Source organism: Epinephelus fuscoguttatus, linkage group LG10, assembly GCF_011397635.1.
Source record: "Epinephelus fuscoguttatus linkage group LG10, E.fuscoguttatus.final_Chr_v1".
Classification (NCBI taxonomy): domain Eukaryota; kingdom Metazoa; phylum Chordata; class Actinopteri; order Perciformes; family Serranidae; genus Epinephelus; species Epinephelus fuscoguttatus.
Genome location: NC_064761.1, coordinates 45,489,247 through 45,507,767, shown reverse-complemented (window position 1 = coordinate 45,507,767; position 18,521 = coordinate 45,489,247). Strand labels below are relative to the sequence as shown.

Below are 18,521 nucleotides of genomic sequence, written 5' to 3'. Positions count from 1 at the left end.
TGAATCAGAGGAGAAAATGGTGGAAACACAAAGAGGTCAGAGAAATATTCTCCAAACACTGGACGACAGAGGAAATGAGACGCTGCAGATCAGATGATGTCATCAGGGATACACACACATTTCCCAGCTGACTCTGTAACGTCAGAAACAAACTGATGACATCATCACTGAGGTATGTGAGGTCAGAGCAGCAGTGATGAGTTGAGTCTGTCTCAACCTTCATCAGCAGTGATCACACTAACACTGACACTGTCACAGTCTGCAGTTCATCTCATGTCCACTGGGTGTCCTCACACCTTACAGGCTCACAGAGGGGCGTGTCTCTGACAACCAATCACATCACACCTAACAACAGGGTCGACCACACCTCCTCACTGAGGTCACAGTTTCTGTCCCTTCATCACTCACACAACTTTCCTGAATCACTCCTGACCTCTGACCTCTGACTGACAGTTCTCAGCTCTGTGACGGTTCTCAGGATATTTGTGAACACGGCTCCTCAACATGACAGACTGATAAACATGTCTCTGGATCTGAGCAAATATCCACACATTGTCACTGACTGATGAATTGGTGCTGGTTATTTATATTATTGTGGCGTATTGATTATGAATACAGTCCATCTGATGCTGGTTTTGTTTCATCACTGTAGCCAGTATCTCACTATCACTATCCTCATTCAGATTTTAAGAAGCTACAAATTATATTCAGCCACAAAATAAGTCTGAAAGCACAGAGAGTCGTTGACTAGAGATGATACAACACGTCTCATGGTGATCACTTCCTGTCGACCATACAGATCAGAAGCACAGAGAGTCGCTGACTAGAGATGATACGCCGGCTCATGGCGGTCACTTCCAGTCGACGTTACAGATCAGAAGCACAGAGAGTCGTTGATCAGAGATGATACGCCGTCTCATGGCGGTCACTCTGTCGACGCAGATCAGATCAGCACAGAGAGTCGCTGCTGACTAGAGATGATACGCCCTCATGGCGGTCACTTTGTCAGCGCAGATCAGAAGCACAGATGAGTGGTTGACTAGAGATGATACGCTATCACTATCCTCATGGCGGTCACTTATATTCAGCCACAAAATAAGTCTGAAAAGTTACAGATCAGAAGCACAGAGAGTGGTTGACTAGAGATGATACGCCGTCTCATGGCGGTCACTTCCTGTCAGCGTTACAGATCAGAAGCACAGAGAGTTGTTGACTAGAGATGATACGCCGTCTCATGGCGGTCACTTCCTGTCAGCGTTACAGATCAGAAGCACAGAGAGTCGTTGACTAGAGATGATACGCCGTCTCATGGCGGTCACTTCCTGTCAGCGTTACAGGTCAGAAGCACAGAGAGTCGTTGACTAGAGATGATACGCCGTCTCATGGCGGTCACTTCCTGTCAGCGTTACAGATCAGAAGCACAGAGAGTCGTTGACTAGAGATGATACGCCGTCTCATGGCGGTCACTTCCTGTCAGCGTTACAGATCAGAAGCACAGAGAGTCGTTGACTAGAGATGATACGCCGTCTCATGGCGGTCACTTCCTGTCAGTGTTACAGATCAGAAGCACAGAGAGTCGTTGACTAGAGATGATACGCCGTCTCATGGCGGTCACTTCCTGTCAGCGTTACAGGTCAGAAGCACAGAGAGTTGTTGACTAGAGATGATACGCCGTCTCATGGCGGTCACTTCCTGTCGACGTTACAGATCAGAAGCAGAGAGTCGTTGACTAGAGATGATACGCCGTCTCATGGTGGTCACTTCCTGTCGACGTTACAGGTCAGAAGCACAGAGAGTTGTTGACTAGAGATGATACGCCGTCTCATGGCGATCACTTCCTGTCGACGTTACAGATCAGAAGCAGAGAGTCGTTGACTAGAGATGATACGCCGTCTCATGGCGGTCACTTCCTGTCAACCGCCAGCTTTTTACAATGTTACAGAACTGAGCATTACAGTAGTTGTTTCAACTCGTCTAGTTTCGAGTCTTTGCATGAACTGAAGTTTAGTTTTCTGTCAGTTGTCACTTGAACCTCGTCACAGTGCGGCTGGTGGACAGACCGACAAGGTCATCTCAACATGAGGCCACACCCCCTCCTCAACCTTAAACAACCAATGGGTGACCTGCATTGATGTCTCAGTAGGAAACCCCCCTACAGTACCCCATGTGTGACAGAGAACAGACAGCAGACGGCAGTGATGAAGCAAAGTCTTTATTCTCATCATCATCATCATCAGTCCATCCTCAGAACTCTGACAGGGATCTAACATATTGATCGGGAACTGATCGGCCTCCTGCCCCTCACTGCTTCTTTGATCCAAACCAGGACCGGCCATCTCTTCCTGTCTTCACTTACATCTCTGTCTTCAGTCGGCCATCTTTGTTATGTGGTCACCATGGCAACGGTGCGTCAGCAGATCAGTTCAGATCTGTTGATGGAAGACAGGAAGCCATTTTAATGTGACGCGAGGACGTCTCTGAGGACGTCTCACTGCTTCACTTCAACTCTGTCCATCACAGAAGACATGTACAGAGAGACAGGAGCTGATGGAGGAAGATGGAGGAGGAGGATGGTGGATGGCAGACGGAGTGATCACACCTGCCAACTGCTCTAGACGATGATGTCACAGGTCACACGATGTTGTGAATTAAATAAGTGATTGTTGCTGAGTCACACAAACATGGCCGCCCCGAGAAGAGGTCACAGTCAACCAGCGTGTTAGCATGCTGATGTTAGCGTGCTAACACCACCGTGCAGATTTCGTCTTTGTTTCTATTATTAAGATCTATTTTTAGGTCGTCATCGTCTCGTTTCGTCGTGGACAAAAGATTGTTAACGCAAAATTTTTGTCAACGAATTAACACTGCTAATGAAGGTGATGAAGGTGATGTGTGTGATGAAGGTGATGTGTGTGATGAAGGTGATGAAGGCGATGTGTGTGATGAAGGTGATGAAGGCGATGTGTGTGATGAAGGTGATGTGTGTGATGAAGGTGATGAAGGTGATGTGTGTGATGAGGGTGATGAAGGTGTTGTGTGTGATGAAGGTGATGTGTGTGATGAAGGTGATGAAGGTGTTGTGTGTGATGAAGATGATGAAGGTGATGAAGGCGATGTGTGTGATGAAGATGATGAAGGTGATGTGTGTGATGAAGGCGATGTGTGTGATGAAGATGATGTGTGTGATGAAGATGATGATGGTGTTGTGTGTGATGAAGGTGATGTGTGTGATGAAGATGATGTGTGTGATGAAGGTGTTGTGTGTGATGAAGATGATGAAGGTGTGTGTGATGAAGATGATGTGTGTGATGAAGGTGATGTGTGTGATGAAGATGATGAAGGTGTTGTGTGTGATGAAGATGATGAAGGTGATGTGTGTGATGAAGATGATGAAGGTGTGTGTGATGAAGATGATGTGTGTGATGAAGGTGATGAAGGTGTTGTGTGTGATGAAGATGATGAAGGTGATGTGTGTGATGAAGATGATGAAGGTGTGTGTGATGAAGATGATGTGTGTGATGAAGGTGATGTGTGTGATGAAGATGATGGTGTTGTGTGTGATGAAGATGATGAAGGTGATGTGTGTGATGAAGATGATGAAGGTGATATGTGTGATGAAGATGATGAAGGTGTGTGTGATGAAGGTGATGAAAGTGATGTGTGTGATGAAGGTGATGAAGATGATGTGTGTGATGAAGGTGATGAAAGTGATGTGTGTGATGAAGATGATGAAGATGATGAAGGTGATGAAGGTGTTGTGTGTGATGAAGATGATGAAAGTGATGTGTGTGATGAAGATGATGAAGATGATGAAGGTGATGAAGGTGATGTGTGTGTACCAACAGAATGATCCAGAGTCAGCGTGGTGCGTTCAGGGTCGACTTGTCGGTCAGATCAGTTTATTTTCTTTTTAAAACTAAAAACAAACAGAAACTTACAAAATCAAATAAATACAAACTCTACAATTATTAACTGTCTGATGTCACAGTGACGACTGCGTGGCTAATGCTAATGCTAATGCTAATCAGATGCATCGAGCAGACAGGAGGAGTACAAAAGTAAAAAGGTTTCAGGGAAATAGAAAAAGTAAAGAGAGATTTTATAAAACAGGAGAATGAAGAAACAGGAAATGATGTCATGTTGTTAGAGGCGGGGCTGAGGGCAGTGGGTGGAGTCTGTGTCCTGAAAAGTCTCCGTCCTTTTTATTCTCGTATGATTTGACTTCCTGCAGGATCACATGATGCTGCAGCACTTACACGGCTGCTTCTCCTTCTTTATCTCCACCGCTCCTCCCTTCACCTCCTCTGCCTCCCCTGCCGTCTCACCATTGCTCGCCGCCCGCTGTGTCCCTGGAGGTTTGGTGGAGGGCGGTGGGGCGGGGGAGGCCGCTGGAGGTGGAGCTGGTGTCTGAGTACCAACCACCGCCTCCTCCTTCTCTCCGCCCGGTGACGTTTTCTCGTTGGCGTCATCGATGAGCACGAGCTCTGCCTTCACCGTCCCCTGCAGACCCAGAACCTTCCTGGTCTCATCCTCGTCCTCCACGCTCTGGTATCCCATGAACACCATGGTGACGGGGTTCTCGGCGCTGGCCTCGGCCATGCTCGGCTCACCGCCCACTTTGGTTTCCAGCCCGGTGATCTCTGTTGGTGGTGGTGGCTCGGGAACCACCTCCTCCTGGACCTCCGCTGTCGGGAGGGAGGTCACCGTGGCAACAGTCTGCGACATCATCGAGGCCTCGTCGGCTTTATGAATCAGGTCTTCGACCTCGGAGGAGCTGAGCAGCTGGACGCCGTCTTCACCGTTCATCTCGTGGACCACTGAGGGACAGAGAGACAAAATCAGGATCAGACTCCAGACCAGCATCAAGATCAGAGTCCAGACCAGGATCAAGATCCAAGTCCAGACCAGGATCAGAGTCCGGATCAGGATCAAGATCAGAGTCCAGACCAGGATCAGAGTCCGGATCAGGATCAAGATCAGAGTCCAGACCAGGATCAGAGTCCGGATCAAGATCAGAGTCCAGATCAAGATCAGAGTCCAGATCAGGATCAAGATCAAAGTCTAGACCAGGATCGGGATCAGAGTCCAGATCAAGATCGGTATCAGACTCCAGACCAGGATCAGGATCAGAGTCCAGATCAGGATCAAGATCAGAGTCTAGACCAGGATCAGGATCAGAGTCCAGATCAGGATCAAGTTCAGTGTGCAGACCAAGATCGGGATCAAAGTCCAGACCAGGATCGGGATCAGAGTCCAGACCAGGATCAAGATCAGAGTCCAGATCAGGATCCGAGTCCAGACCAGGATCAGGATCAGAGTCCAGACCAGGATCAAGATCAGAGTCTGGATCAGGATCCGAGTCCAGATCAGGATCAGAGTCCAGACCAGGATCAGGATCAGAGTGTAGACCAGGACCAGGATCAGAGTCCAGACCAGGATCGGGATCAGAGTCCAGACCAGGATCAGGATCAGACTCCAGATCAGGATCAGAGTCCAGACCAGGATCAAGATCAGTGTGCAGACCAAGATCAGGATCAAAGTCCAGACCAGGATCAGAGTCCAGACCAGGATCGGGATCAGAGTCCAGATCAGGATCAGGATCAGAGTCCAGACCAGGATCAAGATCAGAGTCTGGACCAGGATCCGAGTCCAGACCAGGATCGGGATCAGAGTGCAGACCAGGACCAGGATCAGAGTCCAGACCAGGATTGGGATCAGACTAAAGATCAGGATCAAGATCAGAGTCCAGATCAGAGTCCAGACCAGGATCGGGATCAGAGTCCAGACCAGGATACCAGGATCGGGATCAGAGTCCAGACCAGGATCACAGTCCGGATCAAGATCAGAGTCCAGACCAGGATCGGGATCAGACTCCAGATCAGGATCAGGATCAGACTCCAGATCAGGATCAAGATCAGAGTCCACACCAGGATCAGGATCAGAGTCCAGATCAGGATCAGGATCAGAGTCCAGACCAGGATCAGGAACAGACTCCAGATCAGGATCAGACTCCAGACCAGGATCAGGATCAGAGTCCGGATCAGGATCAGAGTCTAGACCAGGATCAGGATCAGAGTCCAGACCAGGATCAAGATCAGTGTGCAGACCAAGATCAGGATCAAAGTCCAGACCAGGATCAGAGTCCAGACCAGGATCAAGATCAGAGTCCAGACCAGGATCAAGATCAGTGTGCAGACCAAGATCAAGATCAAAGTCCAGACCGGGATCAAGATCAGTGTCCAGACCAAGATCAGAGTCCGGATCAAGATCAGACTCCAGACCAGGATCAAAGTCCAGACCAGGATCAGGATCAGAGTCCAGACCAGGATCTGGATCAGAGTCCAGACCAGGATCAGGATCCAAGTCCAGACCAGGATCGGGATCAGAGTCCAGACCAGGATCTGGATCAGAGTCCAGACCAGGATCAGGATCAGAGTCCAGACCAGGATCGGGATCAGAGTCCAGACCAGGATCAAGATCAGTGTGCAAACCAAGATCAGGATCAAAGTCCAGATCAGGATCAGAGTCCGGATCAAGATCAGAGTCCAGACCAGGATCAGGATCAGAGTCCAGACCAGGATCAAGATCAGAGTCCAGACCAGAATCAGGATCAGAGTCCAGACCAGGATCAAGATCAGTGTGCAGACCAAGATCAAGATCAGAGTCCAGATCAGGATCAGAGTCCAGACCAGGATCAAGATCAGTGTGCAGACCAAGATCAAGATCAGAGTCCAGATCAGGATCAGAGTCCAGACCAGGATCAGAGTCCAGACCAGGATCAAGATCAGTGTGCAGACCAAGATCAAGATCAGTGTGCAGACCAAGATCAAGATCAGAGTCCAGACCAGGATCAGAGTCCAGATCAGGATCAGGATCAGAGTCCAGACCAGGATCAGAGTCCAGACCAGGACCGGGATCAGACTCCAGACCTCCTCCTGCTGCTCAGTCAGGTTTCACTTGGATCATTCTGTTTCCTGTGACGTCACCTTTCCTCTCGTCCTCGTACACTTTGACCCCTTGGTGAGACAGGTCAACAGGAAGTGTGGTGTTAGTGGACAGAACCCTGGTCTCCCCCGTCACTTTGTCCCGCTCCACCTTAATCTCCACCGAGTACATCGCTGGAGGGGGGCGGGGTTAGGGCCGGGGTTAGAGGCGGAGTCACACAGGGTGAACAAAACACACACACACACACACACACACACAGAGTTAAAGACTCACACACACTCAGACACACCGACAGACACACACACAGACAAGTGGTTAAATGTCAGACATGAACCTGAATTATTCCTGTTGATGTCACCTGTCTACCTGCTGTGACCTTTGACCTCCTGATGCTGCTAGTGTCCACAGGACGTCTCAACACACTCTACTCACTTCCTGTGGACAGCAGGAGAAGCAGTCGTGCAGTGCACGCTGGGAGAACATAGACCAGGTTCAACATTCAAGCACCTGACTCACAACACCTGGACCAAACTGTGTCAGTAGAGGCTCCGCCCACTTCTATCTCACCTTTGCACTAACAGAGTCCAGTTGATTGTTGACCAGGTCTGTGGTTGGTCCACTAAGACGTCTTTACTCTAACAGCAGATGTGGTCTGACGGGAGGCGTCCATGTTTGTCTGGTTCAGTGTCTCAGGCTGCTGTCAGTCCTAGAGTGGTCTCCTCTGGTCTGAATCAGGGACTCATGTTGTTCCAAAGTTGTATAATTGCCTAGAGTTGGTTGGTGTTCTCACGGCAGCATTTACAAGAGGACCAGATCAAATGCCTTGTGTGAGAAAGCTGCTCTTGATTGGTCAGAATTTCCATGTGGGAAAAATCCAGGAAGTAAAGCAAACGTTGAAGAAGAGTACACTTGCAAGATAAATGTGACACTTTCTAATGTCACAATGGAGGGACAACTACGCAGGTTGATTTTAGCACTGCTCATCGTGGACTATATTGCTGTCATTGTTCATTTTAGTCAAAGCATACAGTTTGAAAACGAGGCAAACGCGGCTCCAACTAGAAAACAATGTTTTGATGCATTGGATGTGCTGAATGTGCATATTAAGGCAGTACAGGAGGAGGTGCACATTAATAATCCTCCAGGACTGTAACATGCTCATGTTTAACCCAAACAATGTGTCATGTGACTGCAGTTGCTTCACATCCAGGTCGCAACACCTTCTCACCACAAACCAACAGGACAGGTGTAAACACAGCCTGATTTTAAGTTCTATATTTGTTATAATTACACGTCTCATCACGTGATTACAGTTCACACTCTGCTGTTCAGTTTATTCAGGTTCAATGAGTGTTCATTAGCGGGACGCGACCGAGACCTGATGACTGCTTCTCTCCGATCGTCATCATTAATCTGACCAAGTTAAAACTTAAAACTGTTGCAAGTCAGAAAACTACCACTCAGACGTTATTCACAGGGTCAAGTTACTTCCTGCATGAGCTCAAGATTACTGTTACAAGATTACAAGATTACACTCTGATCATCATCATCACCATCATCATCATCACTGACCGCTGTGGCGCTTCCATCAACAGGACGTCAACAAACTGATGACCAGCTATGAATGATTCAGGGTCAGGGGCTCCTCACCTCTCTTCATCTCGTCCGTCGCCTCTTTCGGTTTGTTCACTCGAGGGTTTTTGTGAACTTTGACCTCTGCAAAGGTTAATGGGAAAGAGAGGAGGCGGGCACAGAGACAGAGTACAGACTGAAGCTCCGAGGTCATCAGAAGGTCATCACAACACTTCACTGATTCCTCTTTGATCCATTCAGACTCACTGTAATCTGATTACAGTCTTCTGACCGCTCTAATCTGATTACAGTCATCTGAATGCTCTAATCTTATTACAGTGTTCTGACCGCTCTACTCTGATTACAGTCTTCTGAATGCTCTAATCTGATTACAGTCTTCTGACCGCTCTAATCTGATTACAGTCATCTGACCGCTCTAATCTGATTACAGTCTTCTGACCGCTCTAATCTGATTACAGTCATCTGAATGCTCTAATCTGATTACAGTCATCTGAATGCTCTAATCTGATTACAGTCTTCTGACCACTCTAATCTGATTAGTCTTCTGACCCCTCTAATCTGATTACAGTTTTCTGACCGCTCTAATCTAATTACAGTCTTCTGAATGCTCGAATCTGATTAGTCATCTGAATGCTCTAATCTGATTACAGTCTTCTGACCACTCTAATCTGATTACAGTCTTCTGACCCCTCTAATCTGATTACAGTTTTCTGACCGCTCTCATCTAATTACAGTCTTCTGAATGCTCTAACCTGATTACAGTCATCTGAATGCTCTAATCTGATTACAGCCATCTGAATGCTCTAATCCTATTACAGTCATCTGACCGCTCTAATCTGATTACAGTCTTCTGACCGCTCTAATCTGATTACAGCCATCTGAATGCTCTAATCTGATTACAGTCATCTGACCGCTCTAATCTGATTACAGTCATCTGAATGCTCTAATCTGATTACAGTCTTCTGACCGCTCTAATCTGATTACAGTCTTCTGAATGCTCTACTCTGATTACAGTCTTCTGACCGCTCTAATCTGATTACAGTCTTCTGAATGCTCTAATCTGATTACAGTCTTCTGACCGCTCTAATCTGATTACAGTCATCTGAATGCTCTAATCTGATTAGTCTTCTGAATGCTCTGATTACAGTCTTCTGACCGCTCTAATCTGATTACAGTCATCTGAATGCTCTAATCTGATTACAGTCATCTGACCACTCTAATCTGATCATAGCAGTTTATTTACTTTATTCAGTTCATATTATAATCTATATGAATTTTAGTTAACTGACTGCTTTCATCTCATTATTGTAATCTGACTACTGTACTCTATTTACTGTATTCTGTTTATATTGTAATCTGATTAAATTGTAATATGATCACAGTAATCTGTAATCTGACTGTATTTTAACGCTATATTGTGACTAACATGGGCAGATTAATATAATTTCTGTAATCTGAATACTGTAATTTGATTACTGTAACTCAATTGTTATTATATCTCTACTGTTGCATGACTATTGTAATCTGACTGCTGTAATCTGTTATGTTACTGCTATAATTTGTTAGCCTGAGTGTCAGACTGAAGCTCCCAGAACCTTCAGTCTGACATGGCTTCCACTGAAGGCGATGTACAAGGGGGAGGGAATTTGATTTTTCCCTAACCAATCAGTAGAGATCAACGACTCACCCAGAATCTGACGTCATTAGTATCCATGCCTTGGGGGTGCCGAAAACAAGCGAGCATTGCCCGTTTAAAATGTCTCTGTCGTCGTGCACGCCCAGCTGCATCGCCGTTAAATCCAGTTTAGCAGCTTCCTTAATTTGGTCCTCCATTAACGCGAGTAGTGGCGAAATACCTCAATAGCATCGTTAATGTGGTCTGTAGGATCTGTAGCGGTTGCCATTGTTGCTATCCTCACCAGTTACCCACCGGCGTACAGCTTGACATCAGCGTGGCGCTGATTGGCTAATTGCTAGACCCCCGGCGTTCACTGGTCCGTCCAGTGTTTGGACGAGATAAATCGCAAATTCATTAAAGTATGCCAGACCAGAGATGCAAGCCTACTCAGTTGAGTGGGCGGGGTCTATGGTCTGGAACCAGGCTAATAATTTTGTCATTTGTGAAGTGTAATCTAACCTCTGTAATCTGTCTAATGTAATCTGACTACTGTAATATGATTACTCTACTGCAATAAATATAACTTGATTATACAATCCGATTACTGTAATATGATTTGTAATCTGACTACTGTAATCTCTAAACAGTTACAGAAATAGGATTACTATAATCCCAGTAATGTAATCTGATTACAGAACACAGTAGAGTACAGTAGAGTCTCACCTTGAACTATCTGACCTGAGGTTGTGGCTGGCCTGGTCTGCTGACGGCTGCTGTGACCTTTGACCTCTACAGCTGATCAGAGAGACACAGTGAGCGGAGGAGAGGACAAAACAATGACACAAACAAAGACAAGAGAAGAAGAAATGTACCTTTAACTGATCCTGATGACACCTGCAGGCAGAGACAGAAACAGGAAGTTCAACTTCGCAATTATAGTCACTGTAGTCTAACAGGAAACAGAAAAATTGCAACTGAAAATACAAAGTAAAATAAAATATTAAACTAGAGCAGCATTCTTATGTCCTACTAGCACCACCGACAGGTGGCAGTGTTCATTACAAGCGTCAAAGGTCGCTATAGTCTACAGAGTTTGTTACAGTCGGCAGAGTTCGTTACAGTTGGCAGAGGTCGTTATAGTCGGCAGAGATCGTTACAGGCGGCAGAGGTCATTACAGGTGACAGAGGTCATTACATGCAGCAGAGGTCGTTACATGCAGCAGAGGTCATTACAAGCGGCAGAGGTCATTACAGTCTGCAGAGGTCGTTACAGGTGGCAGAGGTCGTTACAGTTGGCAGCGGTCGTTACAGGCGACAGAGGTCATTACAGGTGGCAGAGGTCGTTACAGTTGGCAGAGGTCGTTACAGGCGGCAGAGGTCATTACAGGTGACAGAGGTCATTACATGCAGCAGAGGTCGTTACATGCAGCAGAGGTCATTACAAGCGGCAGAGGTCGTTACAGGCGACAGAGGTCATTACAGGTGGCAGAGGTCGTTACAGTTGGCAGAGGTCGTTACAGGCGACAGAGGTCATTACAGGTGACAGAGGTCATTACATGCAGCAGAGGTCGTTACATGCAGCAGAGGTCATTACAAGCGGCAGAGGTCGTTACAGGCGACAGAGGTCATTACAGGCGACAGAGGTCATTACAAGCGGCAGAGGTCGTTACAGGCGGCAGAGGTCATTACAGGCGACAGAGGTCATTACAGGCGACAGAGGTCATTACATGCAGCAGAGGTCATTACAAGCGGCAGAGGTCATTACAGGCGACAGAGGTCATTACAAGCGGCAGAGGTCGTTACAGGCGGCAGAGGTCATTACAGGCAACAGAGGTCATTACATGCAGCAGAGGTCGTTACAGGCGGCAGAGGTCGTTACATGCAGCAGAGGTCATTACAAGCGGCAGAGGTCGTTACAGGCGGCAGAGGTCATTACAGGCGACAGGTCATTACATGCAGCAGAGGTCGTTACAAGCGGCAGACGTCGTTACAGGCGGCAGAGGTCATTACATGCAGCAGAGGTCATTACAAGCGGCAGAGGTCGTTACAAGCGGCAGAGGTCATTACAGGCGACAGAGGTCATTACATGCAGCAGAGGTCATTACAAGCGGCAGAGGTCGTTACAGGCGGCAGAGGTCATTACAGGCGACAGAGGTCATTACAGGTGACAGAGGTCATTACATGCAGCAGAGGTCATTACAAGCGGCAGAGGTCATTACAGGCGACAGAGGTCGTTACATGCAGCAGAGGTCATTACATGCAGCAGAGGTCGTTACAGGCGGCAGAGGTCATTACAGGCGGCAGAGGTCATTACAGGCAGCAGAGGTCGTTACATGCAGCAGAGGTCGTTACATGCAGCAGAGGTCGTTACAGGCGGCAGAGGTCGTTACAGGCGGCAGAGGTCGTTACATGCAGCAGAGGTCGTTACAGGCGGCAGAGGTCGTTACATGCAGCAGAGGTCGTTACATGCGGCAGAGGTCGTTACAGGAGGCAGAGGTCATTACAGGCAGCAGAGGTCGTTACATGCAGCAGAGGTCGTTACGTGCAGCAGAGGTCGTTACGTGCAGCAGAGGTCGTTACAGGCGGCAGAGGTCGTTACATGCAGCAGAGGTCGTTACAGGCGGCAGAGGTCGTTACATGCAGCAGAGGTCGTTACATGCAGCAGAGGTCATTACAGGCAGCAGAGGTCGTTACAGGCATCAGAGGTCGTTACATGCAGCAGAGGTCGTTACAGGCGGCAGAGGTCGTTACAGGCAGCAGAGGTCGTTACAGGCATCAGAGGTCGTTACATGCAGCAGAGGTCGTTACAGCTACAATAACAACATCATGATTATTTAGTTTCATGTAATAAATGTAATGTGACTAGTTTAATAGGACTACTGTAATCAGTGTGTGTGTGTGTGTGTGTGTGTACTCACAGTAGTGTGTTCTACGCTCTGACACAAGCCTCCACTTTCCAATCCGACGAGCTCCGCCTCCAACCTGCAACACACAATCATTCAGTTTCATACAGTCTGTTTAGTTGTGTAGTGATGAGGTGTGTTGTAGATGTGTAGTGATGAGGTGTGTTGTAGATGTGTAGTGATGAGGTGTGTTGTAGTTGTGTAGTGATGAGGTGTGTTGTAGATGTGTAGTGATGAGGTGTGTTGTAGATGTGTAGTGATGAGGTGTGTTGTAGTTGTGTAGTGATGAGGTGTGTTGTAGTTGTGTAGTGATGAGGTGTGTTGTAGATGTGTAGTGATGAGGTGTGTTGTAGTTGTGTAGTGATGTCAGAGAGGTGCTGCAGACATGTGTTTTTGCGTGTGTGTGTTCTGAGCACTCAAACTCAGGTGAGACCTGCTGATGGTGTCCTCCAGGCTCCTGGTCCTGGCCTCGTCCTGCTCCAGTTGTCTCTTTACTTCATCCTGTTCTGGTCCAGCAGAGGGCGCTCCGTCCAGCAGCCAGCGCTCCCTCAGGGCCTTCGACTGAACAGGAAATACAAAAAGACTGCGGTTAGGACGGTATCATCAAAGTATAAAGATGCAGTGACATCAGACGGACGCTGGTGTCATTCTGTCAGTGAACACATGACTGAATGAACATGTGACGGTTGACTTCAGATCAGTGCTGACAGAACATGAAGGGACGTCTGGACAAAAAACAGTGAGTGTGGACGGACTCCAGATCAGCTGATGTCATGTCTCTGTGTCCTTGTGTCCGTCTGCAGAGCAGCTGCCTGTTCTACATACTGGGCGGCGGCGGTGAGTCTGCGGCGTCGGTCTGATGTCAGATATTTTTACTCTGCAGCTGTTTATAGTCTGATGAAGCTCTGCATCGACACGCCTCCTGATGCACGTTGTGAAAACAACTTCCTGTCACCAACAACCAGGGTGAGCAGCTTCACCGTGAGTGTCGCTGCTTCTAACGCTCCATTGCATCTTTGTTTTTATTGTTTATTTTTGTTTTGAATGTTCTGAATCCTGTTAGTAAACATCAGGTTTTTTATTTGTTTTTATTGTTCATATAAAAAAACAGCAGCAGCTGAAAATCACTGATCAACAACTTCCTCTGCTGTCACATGACAATGCTCCCTGTGGACTGAATGTCTCACACATCTGAAGACATGAAGACACGTCTCTGTGTGTGTCTGTCTAACAGAACCTATCCGTAGCTCCACTAACACACCCAGATAATAATACTGCTGCATGTATCCTTCTGCATCTGTCTCACCTTCAGGTGCTGCAGGGCTCTCCTGTCGTCCTCCAGCTGACGTTTCTTGTTCTCAATCTCAGTCTGCCACTTCCTCTTCTCCTGAGGCATGATGGGAAACACACAACAGTTGAAGCTTCAAGCATGTTAAGACATGACTGAGGCCCCGATCACACTTCATCTGTTTATAGCGTAAACACTGTTTACAACTTAAACACTTCAACTGTTCACAAAATACACACTTCAACTGTTTACAGCGTAAACACTTCATCTTGTTACAGCGTAAACACTTCATCTGTTTACAACAAAAACACTTCAACTGTTTACAGCGTAAACACTTCATCTTGTTACAGCGTAAACACTTCAACTGTTTACAACAAAAACACTTCAACTGTTTACAGCGTAAACACTTCATCTTGTTACAGCGTAAACACTTCATCTGTTTACAACAAAAACACTTCAACTGTTTACAGCGTAAACACTTCATCTTGTTACAGCGTAAACACTTCAACTGTTTACAACAAAAACACTTCAACTGTTTACAACAAAAACACTTCAACTGTTTACAGCGTAAACACTTCATCTTGTTACAGCGTAAACACTTCAACTGTTTACAGCGTAAACACTTCATCTTGTTACAGCGTAAACACTTCATCTGTTTACAACAAAAACACTTCAACTGTTTACAGCGTAAACACTTCATCTTGTTACAGCGTAAACACTTCATCTGTTTACAACAAAAACACTTCAACTGTTTACAGCGTAAACACTTCATCTTGTTACAGCGTAAACACTTCAACTGTTTACAGCGTAAACACTTCATCTTGTTACAGCGTAAACACTTCAACTGTTTACAGTGAAAACACTTCAACTGTTTACAGCGTAAACACTTCATCTTGTTACAGCGTAAACACTTCAACTGTTTACAGTGAAAACATCGAGATAAAAACACAGTACTGTTGCAGTTGCTGCTGATGTCTGAGATGCAACACGATTAAATTACACAGGAAGTAGATGAGAGAGAGTGTGTGTGTGCATGTGTGGATCAATAAGTGCATTAGTGTCAGAGCTCTGATCAGCTCAGAGGGTTACAGTGTGTCTGCGGTCAGATGTGTGTGTGTATTACGTGTGTGTGTGTGGGTGTGTGTGTGTGGGTGTGTGTGTGTGGTGTGTGTGTGTGTGGGCGTGTGGTGTGTTCACTGACAGTATGTACATTACACTCACTGCGAGGAGCTGCTGCCGGTCCTGCTGAGCCTCACCGACCCTGAGGGACACGGACACACACACACACACACACACACACAGATATTAGAGTTAATGTGTTCATCACCAGGGGTCACTGTAGGTCACTGCAGCAGCAGTGGGCGTCGGCCTAACCTATGAGGTCAGAGGGGTGATCTTAGAACAGGAAGTACCAGGTTGGAAGAGGAAACATGAAGTAAGTGTAGCCAAAGATGGCGGATAAACCAAGACGGTCCACTGCGAGTCAGTTTCCTGTATCAGTGTCACGTGGGGTTCGCGACCACCACGCCCCTTTAGGAGACTAACAGCAGGTCCTGAGTCCATTGACATCAGTGGGAGAAATGAACGTGATTACAGATTATAGCCGATTCTTTCGCCCCATAGTCACAGAAGCAAATATTGGACCCATTTATCACAAGCCACATACCTTCAGAACATCCCGACACCAAAATGGCAAATTTCAGACGGACAAATCAGGAGAAAATTTACTTTGTTCAAGACCCGTCTCTGTCTCAACAACACACTCTCATGAGATCTGGCAACAGATATCTCCTCTCTGGTGCTGAAATCAGTGCAGTTTCACCAAAGATACAGGTTGGTTATAATCAGTGGTTTTCACAGTCAGGTCTGGTTGGTTATAATCAGTGGTTTTCACAGTCAGGTCTGGTTGGCAGTTGTTCCAGAGGATCAGCTGGACTCTGCTGAGCTCCACACTTTCCTGGTTTTGTTTTAGTGAAGCTGAACTCAAAGGATCCTGAACAAAGCTGCTGTCCGTCTCCATGGCGACTGGACTCTACAACAGAGAATCTGAGCTGCAGAGAAAAACACCAGCCACAGGCTCTGATATATGTACTGGGTCCACTGGAAACCAGTTCAGACTGCAGAGCATCAGCACAGGACAGACAGGAAGTTCACTTCAAAATAAAATTACAAACCAACAAACCAGCTTCTGTGTTCCTCTTATTGTGTCCACACCCCGACACAGACCACCTCACTCCACTACAGACCAGTACAGACCGGTACAGACAGGTACAGACCGGTACAGACAGGTACAGACCAGTACAGACCGGTACAGACAGGTACAGACCAGTACAGACCGGTACAGACCGGTACAGACCAGTACAGACAGGTACAGACCAGTACAGACAGGTACAGACCAGTACAGACCAGTACAGACAGGTACAGACCAGTACAGACCAGTACAGACAGGTACAGACCAGTACAGACAGGTACACAGAGACAGTCAGACATATTTTTCTGATTTGATTGATCTGAATTGTTTTAATAATCAATCTGATGAGTCATAACAATCAGCTGATTGATCAGATAAATACTGATCTGCTCTCAGAATCAGAGGAAATAATTTCATATTAGATTGATTACATTGATTAACTGAAATGATTGTAGCTTTTATTTAATTCTCAGAACTTCCTCCTTAGTTTTCCACAATAAAATCCTTCATTCAGATCATGTTGTGTCTTTCACTGTGAAAACATTAGGAGGAACAGAACCAACCCAGTGAACTCGTCCGTGTCCTTCTCATGTCAGGGATCCAACATCGCTGATCAACTTTTTTATCTGTTGCCTGGCAACCAACGAAGCTCAACAACTTTGTTGCCATTGTTTTTCTCACTGAAACACAAAAACAACATCGTCACCTTAAAGAAAAATAAGAGTTCTAAAGGGTTCATCCTGAAGGGCTGATGTTTGACCCAGAACCCTCTGTTAAAGGAAGGGTTCTTTATGAGAGTAAGGGTTCCATTAAGAACCCTGTTCAAGCATAAAGTTCCTTTAGCCCTGGGCTAACCTGTTAGAGTAAAAGCATCACTGGTGGGAGCCACCCTGGATGGGTTCTCGATGTAACCTTTTGCATATGAAAGGGTTCTTTTACTTTTTACACTACAAGTCACATTCACCCATTCACACACACATTCACACATGGTGCCACCTGCAACTCAGTTTTTAACACAGTCACACACAGATGGACACTGAAGCAGACTTCACAACAACACAAGTAAAAAGTGAACTTTGATTTCTTACAGTTCAGTTCAGGAGAATTTTGCCTGAATATTTACTGGAGAATAAAACAGGACTTTTGATTTTCTGTAACTTCCATAAGTTCTCAGTTATTTTGGGCTGTTCTGACGCAGCATCACAAACACACAGAATGATAAATAATGAACGGTCCCTTAAACTCCTGGTTCATCATAATGACCCCTCCCTCTGTTAACACGTCACACTTTATATGTTTATATATAATATTAATGTTAATGACTCTGTTTGAACTGCAGCCTGCAGAAATAGACTTTATCTTCACTACTGCTGGTTTTAACATGACTGGGCGAGGCGAAGCTTTTATTTTGAAGACTGTGACCGGAAGTTGTCCAAACGTCTCGAGCTTGACAGCATTGATCATAAATCAGGTCCTCGATGTCATAAACTGATCAATATGTAATCAGAAGGCTCGTGCTACTCATTGATGAGCTGTCCCGTCTGATTCCGCACAGAAAAGTAGAGCACAGAATGTTTTTGTCACTCCGCCGGATTTAATGTCATTTAACCCTTTCCTGTCCTCGTGCGGTGACCACACACACATGTGCATGTTTCCGGTGTCTCCGACGGACTTTGGTGCAGTTTTTCCTCCGCAGCTGATTCCCGGTAACACCGGTCCTGACTCAGCGGTCTGACGGACTGATGCCGCACAATGACGACAGACCACACGCCCCGCACGCGCACAGTCAGGTCACACTTCACGTCATGAACATACAGAACATTTAACACAAGAAGAAGAAGGAAAGAAGGAAACATGATAAAAGAAGAAGAAAAAATAAAGGGTACTTACTCCATGTCTGAGAACAGATCAGTCCGCTGCTGCTGAGCCCCGAGTCATCCGGTGGTCTGCATCCGACAGAGAACAGAGACCCGCCCACACCGA

General features: G+C 46.5%; 1 protein-coding gene across 7 annotated transcripts; it reads right to left on the bottom strand.

Moving 5' to 3' along the window:
- Nucleotides 1-3,870: 3,870 nt before the first annotated feature.
- On the bottom strand, nucleotides 3,871-18,521 carry palm1a (paralemmin 1a). Of its 7 annotated transcripts, none has more exons than XM_049587142.1 (10): nucleotides 18,429-18,521; nucleotides 15,569-15,608; nucleotides 14,366-14,446; nucleotides 13,493-13,620; nucleotides 13,075-13,138; nucleotides 11,029-11,050; nucleotides 10,880-10,951; nucleotides 8,596-8,661; nucleotides 6,987-7,118; nucleotides 3,871-4,817 (listed from the first exon to the last, which is right to left on the bottom strand). In XM_049587142.1, the coding sequence occupies exons 1-10, from the start codon at nucleotides 18,431-18,433 to the stop codon at nucleotides 4,234-4,236; spliced, it is 1,194 nt and encodes a 397-aa protein (XP_049443099.1). In that variant the 5' UTR covers nucleotides 18,434-18,521; the 3' UTR covers nucleotides 3,871-4,233. The 7 variants fall into 7 exon arrangements, with proteins under 7 accessions (XP_049443099.1, XP_049443101.1, XP_049443100.1 ...); XM_049587144.1 differs by having other exon boundaries at nucleotides 10,895-10,951; XM_049587143.1 differs by having other exon boundaries at nucleotides 10,880-10,945.

Excerpts from the sequence above, each read along its gene's own strand:
- palm1a (XM_049587142.1), bottom strand. Across the intron at positions 11,051-13,074 it reads AGAGCGTAGAACACACTACT|GTGTCATCAGGATCAGTTAA; the intron begins GTGAGTACACAC and ends CTCTGCCTGCAG. Across the intron at positions 10,952-11,028 it reads GTCATCAGGATCAGTTAAAG|CTGTAGAGGTCAAAGGTCAC; the intron begins GTACATTTCTTC and ends CTCTCTGATCAG.